We start from the raw sequence: 12,935 nt of genomic DNA, 5'->3' as shown, positions 1-12,935 counted from the left end.
AGGTAATACACAGAAGTATTTTGGAAATCATTAAAAATCATGCAAAAAATTAAAAGGAGTATCTTTATTTTAATTAGATAAAATGTAGTTCATTTTCTAGTTTTTTAAGTGCAGGATATATTTTTAATCCTTTTTAGTCTATGTTTTGTCTTTCTCAGTTTGAGTATTCTATGGATACCATCCATAGATGGGCTACTTATTACATAAAGTTGTTTCTTCTGCCCTTTAGAGACTTTTCTCTTATTCTTGGAACAGGAAAAATATCCTTATCTAAAACTCTTAAAACAATTTTTAAGGCAATAATGTTAACTAAATCCCTTAGTTAATTTCAAAGACTATGCAATATAGTATGTCTGACTTCAATTCCCGGCTACATCACTTATTTGTAATGGTCTAAGAGCAAATCACTTAAGTCTCAATGTATTCCAATTTTTATAACATAAGGTGGAATATTAGTGTGATCAACTTACCTGAACAGGAAAAATTCACCTTTGTAGCTTAAAGGTGAAAGCAGTATTCAAGTATGAGATAAAACTTTCCCCCCAAACACTCAATTAACCCACCAATGCCTTTTGAAAATATGAAATTACTAAAAAAAAAAAAAGTCACTAAAATATGTGTATAGGACACAAATTGTTTTCTTTTGAAGCTATAAAGACAAATTGAGAAAATAGTATTTTTATTTAAACAGAGATGCCTCAAAAAAGAGCAAACCAGAAACACAAGGATAGAAAAGAAAGAATTCTTTACCAGCATATTTAAGGATTTGCTTTAAAAAAAACTCTCTATACACATATCACTAAGGAAATCCACCTGTCACTAAAAATTGTACTCCAAATAATTAGCAGTCTTTTTAGAAAAATAAGAATTTGACAAATCTTAAGTTCTTACCTTATGTACACTAAGGTATTATCTATAAAGGCAGGTAACTGAATTCCTTCACTAATAATGCTTTTATCTTCTTATTCCTCCCTCTGACTTTTTAATTACTTCTTACTATGTAGAACTTTACTATGATTATCAATGAAGTATAGTATCACCTTCATGAAATTTTTTCACAAAACATGGCATTTCACAAATGACACTTTGAGGTTTTTTTCTTTTCAAAATAACTGACTATACACACTATTAATTGTACCTTTTCATGACTCATTACAAGAGGCTTCCATAATTGATTAAAAAAAATCTGAAGATGCTGAAATAGTAGAAATAAATGTTTTTCTTTTTCCTTTTGTTGAAAGGTATCCCTAATACCTAGGAAGTAGATGTTTTAAAAAGTGACGATAAACAGCAGTATTTGAAGAAAACTTCATACAGTGGTTAGAGACAAGTGGACAACGCTGCACAGTAAACTACGTACATACTGAGCAAATTATACTAAAAATTTACATAAGAAGCAAAATTTGGAGGGGAAAGGGCTTAAACACAATAAGTATCTAACATACTGCAATTCGATTATAAAAGACAAGAACGCCTTCAGTCTGGCTCTAATTTTAAAATGGGTGCATTGGGGCAGTGCCTGGATGAGTCAGTTGGAAGAGCATGACACTCTTGATACCAGGGTCATTAGTCAAAGCCTCATGTGGGGTATAGCGATTACCTAAATAAAACTTTATAAAACAAATAAAATGGGTGCACTGGAATAAAACTGTGCACAAGAGGGCTGCTGAAGTACACTAACACAATATAATTATAATTTCTTAACATGGTTTTCCAAACTGTTTTCTAATCTATATTATTTTGTATCTTTCTACTTGTGAGTTTCTCAAAGTATCACTCTTAAAACTATTTTAGAAACCAAATTAGTTATCACCAATATACACGTACTGTTAATATGCACAATTTTCTTTTAAATTTAACACCTAAATATAAGTGTAGAACACAGAATTGTTTTTTAAAACTTAAAGGCAAAAAAAGTCTAAATAAACTCCTAAATGGATTTCCTTTGTGATATGCAGAGTACCTGCATGAAGTCCCCAAATCTTTAAAATGAAGAGACTGATAATTACCATATTGAAGTAAGATCGAATTTTGACTCCTCTTGCCAGATCCCACACTATCACATTTCCATCATGACCAGCAGAAAAGAGAACTCTCGGATCGAACGGGTGTGGCTCAAGGACAAATACCTCATCTTCATGACCCTGAAATATTTTTGAAGTTGCACAGAATTATGAATTTAAAAAAGAAAATTCAATCAAACATCAATATGGCAACATGTCTAGAATCTGAATTCTAAGAATTATTAAAGTGGCAAAAATCTTCAAACTTATCAATGTATAATAATGAAGCTGAGCTAATACCACTATTCAGGGCTTTGCTATCATTTGGTGAAACCTGAGAATACTACTGATGCAGCCCTACATATTAAAGAACAGCAAGAATTTCAATTTCCAAGTCAAACCTGCTTAACTACATTTTAAAATTATTTCTAATCTCCCACAAAGACCTGTTATCCATCTAGCAAGATTTTTTGGCTAACTTTATAAAAGACTTTAGTCCTCAATGAAAATATGCCATTCTATAATAAGCTTCATTATACCAAATAAAAATGAGTTTTTTTTTCCTCACCATCAGGACATGAATTAGTTGACCGGTGTAAGAATTCCAAACTTTCAGAGTCATGTTATTAACTGCAGTTATAACTGTATTGTCATGTCGATCCCAGGCTACCATAGTTACTTTCATTTTTGTGATTTTATCTTCTATCCCTTGAAGGTTTTGGCTGAAAGTGATGGAGGCAGTATTTGTTTACACCAATATTATTTATTAAAATACTATTATGACAAAAACCTAAATGTGTTTTCTTATAATCTATATTTAAGTTCATTACATGAATAACTATCACTTAACAGCAATTAAGAATAATCTGCATCAACAAAGAATGAGGGCAAAAACACTGCACTGAGTCAGCAAACACCCAGGATTTCAGCCTAAGCCCTTAGTAATAGATGACCTTGAACATGTTATTAATGCTTTAACTCAATCTGGATCCAAGAATTCTATGCCATGCAGCTCACTCTCCATCTTCTGCTGCTGTCATGCCCTAATTGCTTTGCTCTCCCATCCACCTGAGACCACTACATATAAATATAGAATTATTTATTAAATATTAAAACCAAAATAATAGTTACAAAGTGTAATATAATTTCTCTTGGCCGGAGAAAACCACTAGATACACTACATCATCTCTCTGTGACAGATTAACACTAGGATATGTTCTACTTTTTAAAGAAAACTAGGAGTATTCTTGTAGTACTATCATCATCTTAATAAATCAAACTGAAAAAGTCATTAATGCAGATCTTTGTGTATATATATGGCAATAAATAATTTTAGAAATATCCCCTTTCCATCTCCAGTAACACCTCTAGTTATTACAGAAAAGAAATCATTTTAACATGGATTATGACGTATGTTTCTATAGGCTGAGAGTCACACCAGCCTGTAATACAGCATACTTTAAATGATCTATCTATATTTATGTAATATTTCAAATTCGATCTCTTACCCTGCCGGACGAGTAGCCATATCCAACAAAATGCTCTTCCATTCTCTTCGTTTAAATTGCCAAATACGTGCTGTCCCATCACGGCTCCCACTCACAAATCTGAATTAAAGGAAACCCACCCCCCCCAAAAAAAAAACACATGTACTTTACTAAATGAATTTTTCCAGAGCTGTTTTTCAAAATACTAAAAGACAGACTCATCTTTATTTACACAGCATTCTAATATAATACAGATTAGTCTCTGTCAGATATTCTCTACTAAATTAACACCTTCTGCAACTTAACGGGCTTTTAAAACTTTATATACATATTCTAATGTGTATGGCTAGGTCGCAAAAGGACATTCAAAAGGGATTCAAGGCCACCATCTACTACCTTACAAATAAAATGAGTATTTTCCAATGGAAAAATACTGATTTTCCTCTCAATGTTAAAGAACTTGACTTCTTTTACTCAAGGTAAAAGGTACTTAGGAATAGCTTTCTTTCGTTTTCAAATAAGAACCTGGGAAAATTTACAAAACATCATTTATCTTCAGTAAATAGTTCTGTCTCAAATATTACATTAATGATACATTTCCAAACTCTACTAAGTTTCCCTACGCTTTGATATGTATAGAAAATATATAGGGTGGATAAAAGTCCCTATTGTTAAAAGTGCCCAAATAAACTAACATTTATAGAAATAAAACATAAGACCTGTTCTCACATGCATGTGAAGGCTATAGTCACTCTTCAGTGTAACTGCTCAAGATCCTTATTTTAGTAGCTAAGTTGTATACAGTTCTAATTAAAATCTGACTGTAAGAAATGTATTTGATAACTTTAAAATTGGAATTAAATTTACAAACAAAAATAATTATTTTACCTGTTACTAGTGTTGGAAAACTGGATACTGTCAACTTTGTCCTACATATAAAGAGATAAAAAAAATCCTGAATATAAACTGTTAAACTCATTTAAATTGTACCTATCTTATTCTTTTTATCAGTACTTACAGTATGGAACTCCAATTCTGATATTTTCTCTGGCTGACCTGATCCAAAAAAATAAACCCGAATAATATGATCCGTGCTTCCTGTGGCCAGAAACATGCCACCTGAGGAGTAGGAGCAAACATTTGTGAGTAAAACAGTTTCAAAATCACTGAAAATAAAATGCAAGCAATATTACCATAATATATAATGATTAATATTTTACTCTAAAACTATGCATATTTATCCTAAGCATAAAAATTACATCTAAAACTGAACTTAATGAACTTAAAATACATTTAACTAACACAGCTTTAACTAAGATGCATTTTCAATATTTACAGATTTCCACTACAAATCATTTCATTAAGTGATTACATAATTCTTTGTTAAAATTTGTCACTCTCCCTAAAAAACATGCCCTTTAACTCTACTGAAGTCCCTCTCTTGCCACATTTCCTATGTTAAAATCTATCAAACTTTTAGGGCCCAATTTCTTCAATGAGTTGTCTTTGCCACCCTGCAATCAAATGAGCCTGCTATCCTATGAACTCTTATTAAGACTTTGTCTGTAATACATACATTCTACTTTACATTACAGTTATTTATATAGCAATTTGCTCTCTCCACTTTTAATCAATATTCTCCTACAGTGCTGAAACAGTGCTGTATATAACTCCTTACAGAGTACTCTGAAATCATGTATAAAGCCTGTAATTGTGTTATTACAAAAAGGAAAATGGTCTTCATGGCAGTAGAAGTGGAAATCTAGAAGTTAGAAATTAAACACGTTTGGATATTAATATGGAAAAAACAGATTTATGTCATTAGTATGCTATCACTTATCTGAGGAACTACTGCTATTCACAATTATGAATTGAAAAGACAAGTAAAACTCGAAGTAAATGTAAAAGGAACTGGTACTAGGAACATTTAATAGGTGTTAAATCTATTAATATTTCATTTCATTTTCTCATCAATTCATTTCAAATCTTCAAATTATAGTTTGTTTAAAAAGACATGTCCATTCAAAATGCTACTGCACAAACTCAGAACATAATTGGAGTTATCAGCATTGCTATATAGCTACTTTTTAAAGAGCAAAGAACAAGAATTTGGAGCGAAGTATTTAATATTTACAAATAGCAATCAAATTTATTTTACTTAGCTACAGGATACCTCCCAAATGTCATGAAAATATAAAACGTATTTAAAATACCTTTCTCGCAATGAGATAACTATCCAAAGATATATTCTTTAACAGAGTCGATTCTGAAACTCTTATTCTCCAGAGCAGAGCATTATGGTCTCAAGGAAAATTCTTAGTCACGTGAATACATAAAAAGACTCTAGCAAAGTTCAAATATTTCTAAATTAATTTATGACCATCCCCTGGTTTATGTATGTGAATATGATTTATATTACGATAATAAATATTTTCCAAAATTTTATGTGTTCCACTAGAAACTTTCTAATGTACAACTTTAAGTGGAAAATTAGGGAGAGAAAAATCTTACCAGCACTAAAAGAAGAACAGATCATTTGAACTCCAGGCCGAGGGCGCTCTGTAAATTTAGCAGGTCTTGGACTATAATGTAAAAAATAAACAATTAAAAATATCCCTAAAGGGAAGAGCAACACCAGAAATGAGCTGTTTCAAAAACTAAATACAGAAAGACAAAATTAAATAAGAAGCAACAGATGGCTCCCTTCCTAAACAAGTTGGAAATCATTATGTGTCGTGATCAGCAGATCTTATGGAAGCTCTACAGATTTCATAGGAGTCCCAGATTATACAACAATCCACACATGAAACACTCTCAAAGCCACTGTCACACCAGACATGCAGTTATTAGTTATACTTACTTCTAATCAAATTTAACAGGGTTTAGTTTTTCATACAGTACCGTAGCAATGCACAAATACATTAGAAAATAAGTCATTTGAAAACATGAACACACCAGCAAAATAGGTACTGCCTCTGTGGCATAAGTATACCATCAGTTAACTAAACTTTTTCAATATTAGGCACTGTTAATTAAATACTTCCCTCTGTTTATCTTCCAATGTGACAAAATATGCCTTTTAAGACTCCAAAAAGAATCTTAAACACTTATCCTAGTGAAAATCTGAAGACTGTTTGAATCTTATGTCAACTATAATGTTCATTCAAAACAGACATCTACAGAAAAATCATCTTCCTTTAAATATATTTACATTAACTGTATAATTTTGTATTACAGAATGTCTTATATTTACACTACTGACGTTACATGTTTGTTACAATCAACAGTATTGAAGAAAGAAAAACTAGATTTTATACCATACCAGGTCCAATAAGTACACAATATATTTGTAATGCTCTAATACAGGGATTTTATTTAGAGCCCTACTTAACATACATTTTGATCTAGTTTTTCCTTAAGATATCAGGGGAGAAAATTCAAAGAAATAATTAGAGCTTTCAATCAAAGTGCACTGCATAAATTGTATAATCCATAGCAATTGAAAATAGAGTGGTTTCAGTTTTGTAATCGTATCAGGGGAAAAAAGGACAAAATATTTATGATCAATTACACATTCAGAAAAAGGAATTTTTGTCAAAGTGATACAGAACACAAAAGTATTTGTTAAAAATTTTAATTAAATAAATTTTTAAAGTGACATTTATACAATTTTTCCTAATAGTCACAAGCCCTGACATAACTGAGCATGAATAGTTTAGAGAACAGAAAGTTATTAAAACACTCTTAAAACCTAAACAATTATTCAGAGTAGAATTAAGTAACCATAATTTAAGTAATCTGAAATTATAAAGACAACTAAATACACTACTTTCATTAATATCTTATGGATTCCAGCTCTCCATTTTTGTTAATTTTTAGCACATTCATTCTTGTAAGTGTTAAGCAACCATTTAGCTGTAACTTACAATCAGAATATACAAATAATCATACAAATTGCCATTTTAAATGGACTTTAATATTTTTAAAGGGAAAAAAATAGATAAACAAGTACAAATAATTTATTATTTTTTAAATGTTTGTTTATTTATTTTGAGGGTGGGAGCAGATAGAGAGAGGAAGAGAGAGAATCCCAAGCAGGTTCCACGCTGTCAGCAGTGGGGCTTGATCTTACGAAATGCGAGATCATGACCAGAGCCAAAATCAAGAGTCGGAAGCTTAACCAACTAAGCCACCCAGGAACCCCACAAATAATTTGTTTTTAAAAGCACATCCGAGGAAATATTTTAAGATAAAGCTTTGGTATCAGATTCTGTGAGCCCAGTTTCCAGCTCTGCCACTTATCAAGCATTATGACCTTAGGCAAGTTAACATTTCTGTGCCTCAGTCTCATCTATAAAATGGGAGTAAAAACAAAGCATATCTTAAGAGTTATTGAGATAATTGAATAAATTTAACCCATGTAAAATGCTTAGTACTGCACACTCAATAAGTATTAGTATCATTAGTATTTTAATTAATTTAATTCAACCAGTTCTAGACAGTCGATCAATGAATAACTGCTTTTAGTTTGGCACTCTGCTTGAGAGGGGGTTGACGAAATACTTCCAGTATCCACCTCTATATTCTCTCCTATCTGTCCTAAAGAAAATAATTGTACCTTCTTCATAGGGTTGTCATAAAGATTAGTGAGATGACAAATAGAAAGTGCTTATTAGTACAAGCTTGTCAGACTAAGTGCTTAATAAAAATTTGTAATCATTATCATCTATATATTTTAGGATTCCCATTCTCCTCTTACATCTAAATATGCTTGGACAGCCTTTCTCTCCTACTTAGAGATCTCTTCAGTCAGATTCTGAGTCACGCAGCCACTCCTATTTCTCATCTAAGAAGCAGCATCTTTATTAGTGGAAGTTGTTACCACATACATAAACTCTGTATAAAAACAAATTTATCAAGAGGTTTGGGTTTCAAAAGAGGTTTCATTAACTTCTAAAAGAACTGATTTTCTCAATGCAGACTGGGTTGCTGAAGGCACCTCCTCATCAGATTATACAAAAGCATTACAGTTCAATACAATTTTTGTCTTTGATCAGTAATTAAAACCCATGTGACAGTAACAATCTACATCCTGCCAAAATTTTTGGCAGTTATTAGCCATGAGTAAATATGGAAAAGAAACTAAGTGTCCTGAAGTCTATAACTAAGAAAAAATTACTCCTTTATGCCTGACTGTAGGTTAAAAGCTTTTAAGGGATGATTACAAGAATAGAAAATAATCCTACCTATAATAACTATAAAAAAATTTGTATGTCCAAAAATAGGAAAAACATGAAGCAAAGTATAGCATAACAACTCAGTGGAACATAATGCAGCTATTAAAATTATTATAAATACCTATAATAAAATGTTAAGAAAAAAACAGCAGAAAATTATATACATTTCTCTACTTGCATCTACATTAAAAATACACATTTATGTGAAAAAGCTGTTAGGATAGTTGGTTAATGGCTAAATCTCTGTAAAGGTTCTGAAAAAAATATCACTTATATGGAATAATTCACTTCTCAAGAATCCAGATAAATATTATCGTACTTAGCAATGTAATCCTCAAGAAGCACAAAGTTGAAGAGTTTAATTTTGTGAAAACATTTTTGTTCCTATAATTTGAAGACTGTTAGTCATATTTTTCTTCTCTATAAAAACAAAACATGAAAACACAATGGTATCCTAATCTGGTCCATAAGAAGGTAAAAAATACTCAAAGGAAAACAACAATTAACTTTTGCTATTGTCCACACACATCAGTAAAATATTTAAATTTTTATTTAATGTTTACAGAAAATCTTTAATATTCTAAATATTAAGAATGCAACTAAAATTAGAAATCAACTTGCTTTCTGCAAACAATCATGTCTTAATCAGAATCCTTTTTTTCAAATGAAGTACATTTTATTATGTCATTCTACCTTCCATGGCCTCTTAATGCCTTGCCATTAGCAGCACTCTACAGGAATGTTAATATACACGAAGCTTATCTAAATACTACTGTTTTAAAATTATAAAGACATTCTCAAATTACTCAACTTGAGTTAATATTTATAAACAAAAGTCAGACAGAATTATTGAGATATCCCTTCTAATCTGAATGATGTTCTACCATGAGAGCACAGAGATGACCATTTAGACACTGCAGAATCACTGAATGCACCAATTCCCCATTCACAGACTGCCTATGGGGCAATATGCAGCACTTCCTCTCCCTATTATACCTACTTGAGAGGTGGCAAGGCATAGATAGCATGGTACCAAAGGGCAGAGAAGTGTTGTTCTAAGTCCTGGCCATGCCAATTCTTAAGAACTGTTTTGCCTCATTGTCCTTAATCGAAAGAGAACATTGTCTAACCACCTTGTTTTAAGAGTGATAATGAAACAGGTATGTTCTGAAGGAAATGGCTAAGGCTAGGAAAAAGAGAAAAAACCAAAAACCACACCTGTTAACATAAACTTTCTTTGAAGCATGGAAAAAAAGGGGGGTGTGGGGAGAAGCATGAAAATCAAAGAGGTCAGTGAATGCATTTCTGTTTTTTACTCAAGGAGAATAAATAAATTTATACTTATTGTTGACTACTTTATATTATTGCAATTTTAACCATTAAATTAAATAATCGATTCTATGATATAAAAGAGCAACTGACTTTATTTTAAGGGTTCCAGCATCCCACAGCCAAAAACAAATAGTGCCATCTGCCCCTGTAGAAGATAGATATCTCTTTGAGCCACTGCACAATGGTGAGAACTGAAAAACAATTGAAGAAGAAAAAAAATATAAGAAGAGTGACACAATCCAAATAACCCACTTTTTACCATATAAATAGCAACTAATAAACAGAGCTAGAAAACATTCACAATGGATGAAGGTCATGACTACCATGTATTTAAAGTCCATATATTTATAAAGAAAAAAGAAATATTCCTTTCTTCATTTTAGTTGGCTTCATACAATGGATTATAACAGTGACTTAAAATTTAAATCATAATCAAAAGGATTTTACAGGAATTAAGCAAATTACCTGTAGTGATGTTATAGATGCACTGTGGCCTTGAAGAACAGCCAAAGGTGCACATGTTCGAAGACACCAGACTCGGATCATTTTATCACAACTTCCAGCTGCTATCATGGTATTCTCATAGTTTACAGCCATGTCTGATATTTCAGCAGCGTGTCCTCTTAAAGTAGCTAATAATCTTCCATCATCTGTTGCCCAGATTTTCACAAGGCAGTCATCAGAACCCTTAAAAAAAAAATGAGTATTAATGGAATTAAGTCTATAAATTCTAATTCAAATTCTGAACAGAGATAAAAAATTGTATCTGTTATGTTCACTTCCCAACACATATTCTTAAGTACTTAAGTGTTAAATACTTATTTTAGGAATTTTCCTCTATACAAGTCTATTTTTATTAAATCATTCACTTATAAACAATACCTGTGTGTCCACCAATCTACCAGGAGAAACAGGACGTTAATAATAACATTTACCTATGATCTCCTACCCACCACCTCTGGTAACCTCTATCCGGAATCTTGTGAAAGAATCTGAACTTCTGAAGTAACAAAACAAAATTGTAGTAAGAGAACATAATGTAATACACAATAGTGATTAATCCTGTATATGATATTATGTTATACAGAAACAAAAGCTAATTTTTCTCCTAGGAAGTTAAAAATGTAATTCATAAATGAGTTTCCCATTAGTAATCTTCAGCTAAATATGTTACATATAAAATCACCAAAGCTGATTTGTTAGTTACCAAAACAAAGTTCATTTTATCTCCCATGAAGTCAATAAAAATACATAAATTACACATTCTGCTATACTAGCATAAGCTCAGAAAGAAATTGTAAAAGATACACATTTTCCAGGAATATCTATATTTACAAATAAACATTTCAATTTCACATAATCAAAACCAGAGATTAGAACTTCTAGGCTTTATTATTTTTTTTCTTAGTTTCCTTAATTCATTTTATAGCTGTAAATTTATACTTGTTTACCAACCTCTATTTCCTCTTATTTTCCATTATTTGAAAGTTTTTTTTTTTTTAAACAAATTTTTTAACGTTTTTTTATTTATTTTTGAGACGGGGAGAGACAGAGCATGAACAGGGGAGGGTCAGAGAGGGAGACACAGAATCTGAAACAGGCTCCAGGCTCTGAGCTGTCAGCACAGAGCCCGATGCGGGGCTCGAACTCACGGAATGTGAGATCATGACCTGAGCCGAAGTCGGCCGCTTAACCGACTGAGCCACCCAGGCGCCCCTGAAAGTTTCAAATACACAAAAAAGTGGAGAATATTGTCATTAGCCTTATCTATTTCCCAAATTCAAACTTATCAATAGGTTTCAAAGGTGGCATGTTACAACCATCCAATCTAATTCTTAAAAAACAAAAACAACCCCCTCCTTATATCTGATATTAGAAAGTAGTTTGAAGATCCACAAAAGCAAATGTACAGATGTATTATCACCTTCATACTGATATGACATATAAATGACCACAAACACAGTATTAACAGGACATTTTTTTAAGTAAATATTTATTGAGAAAGAGAGAAAAAGAGGGAGATTGAGCAGGGGCTTGGGGGAAAGAGGAAGAGGGGAAGGGAGGGAGGGAGGGAGGGAGGAGAGAGAGAGAGAGAGAGAGAGAGAGAGAGGGGGAGGGAGGGAGGGAGGGAGGGAGAGGGAGGGAGGGAGGGAGGGAGGGAGAGAGGGAGAGAGAGAGAGAGAGAGAGAGAGAGAGAGAGAGAGAAAATGAATGAATATATCCCAAACAGGCTCCGCACTGTTAGTGCTGATCTCACAACCATTGAGATCATGACCTGAGCTGAAATCAAGAATCTGACACTCAACCCACTGAGCCACCAAGGCGCCCTAACAGAACATTTTAAATGCTATATCCTAAACCAGAGTCGGCCAACACTACCTAGAATAGTCTCAATTAACTCACATTCTTCTGAGCTTTGAAGCAAATTAAGTGGGTAACCAACCACTAAAGACTAGTGATAAAATTTAACTTTGGTAAATTATCTACATTAAAATCTGGTATTTGTATCCCATTCACTTATCTCAGGCTCTTTATCTATAAAACAAGGTGGTTAAACTGGATGATTCCTAAGGTTCCTTCTACTTTTAAAATTCAGTGATTCATGCACTCATTTATTCATTTGCCTGAAGATTAAGTATGTGCCAAACACTAGAGATACAAAGACACAGGATTCCTGTCCTTAAGAAGCAAGGCAAAAGAGTGTAAATGCAATAACATGTCTGAAGTGCTATACTGTTGATCAGAAGAGATTCAAACAAGGGAACAGGGTGTTTTTCCTGAGCGGTGAAGAAACAGGATCTGGAAAAGAATCCAGAAGCAGTGATGCCTGGACAGAGCATTCTGCATGAAGACACAACGTAATGTAGTAAGCTTTG

General features: G+C 32.4%; 1 protein-coding gene and 1 long non-coding RNA gene across 4 annotated transcripts in view; one reads left to right on the top strand and one right to left on the bottom strand.

Moving 5' to 3' along the window:
* LOC109263320 (uncharacterized) overlaps positions 1-4,689 on the top strand; it is a 35,255-nt gene extending 30,566 nt beyond the window's left edge. The window contains exon 3 of the long non-coding RNA XR_002078153.2: positions 4,502-4,689. This is a non-coding gene — a long non-coding RNA (uncharacterized LOC109263320). The remainder of the gene's footprint in view (positions 1-4,501) is intronic.
* Positions 1-12,935, bottom strand: part of PHIP (pleckstrin homology domain interacting protein) — a 138,469-nt gene that overhangs the window by 78,641 nt on the left and 46,893 nt on the right. For all 3 annotated transcript variants that reach the window (XM_019442703.2, XM_019442704.2, XM_019442705.2), the window contains exons 8-15: positions 10,525-10,746; positions 10,150-10,250; positions 6,002-6,072; positions 4,509-4,609; positions 4,379-4,419; positions 3,512-3,610; positions 2,572-2,725; positions 2,010-2,144 (exon numbers count right to left, since the gene is read on the bottom strand). In XM_019442703.2, the coding sequence (XP_019298248.1) occupies positions 2,010-2,144; positions 2,572-2,725; positions 3,512-3,610; positions 4,379-4,419; positions 4,509-4,609; positions 6,002-6,072; positions 10,150-10,250; positions 10,525-10,746 (924 nt within the window). The remainder of the gene's footprint in view (positions 1-2,009; positions 2,145-2,571; positions 2,726-3,511; positions 3,611-4,378; positions 4,420-4,508; positions 4,610-6,001; positions 6,073-10,149; positions 10,251-10,524; positions 10,747-12,935) is intronic.

The sequence above is a fragment of the Panthera pardus genome, unplaced genomic scaffold (genome assembly GCF_024362965.1).
Source record: "Panthera pardus isolate Hobbes unplaced genomic scaffold, ASM2436296v1 HiC_scaffold_17, whole genome shotgun sequence".
In the NCBI taxonomy this organism is placed as follows: domain Eukaryota; kingdom Metazoa; phylum Chordata; class Mammalia; order Carnivora; family Felidae; genus Panthera; species Panthera pardus.
This window is presented reverse-complemented; position numbering and strand designations above follow the sequence as displayed.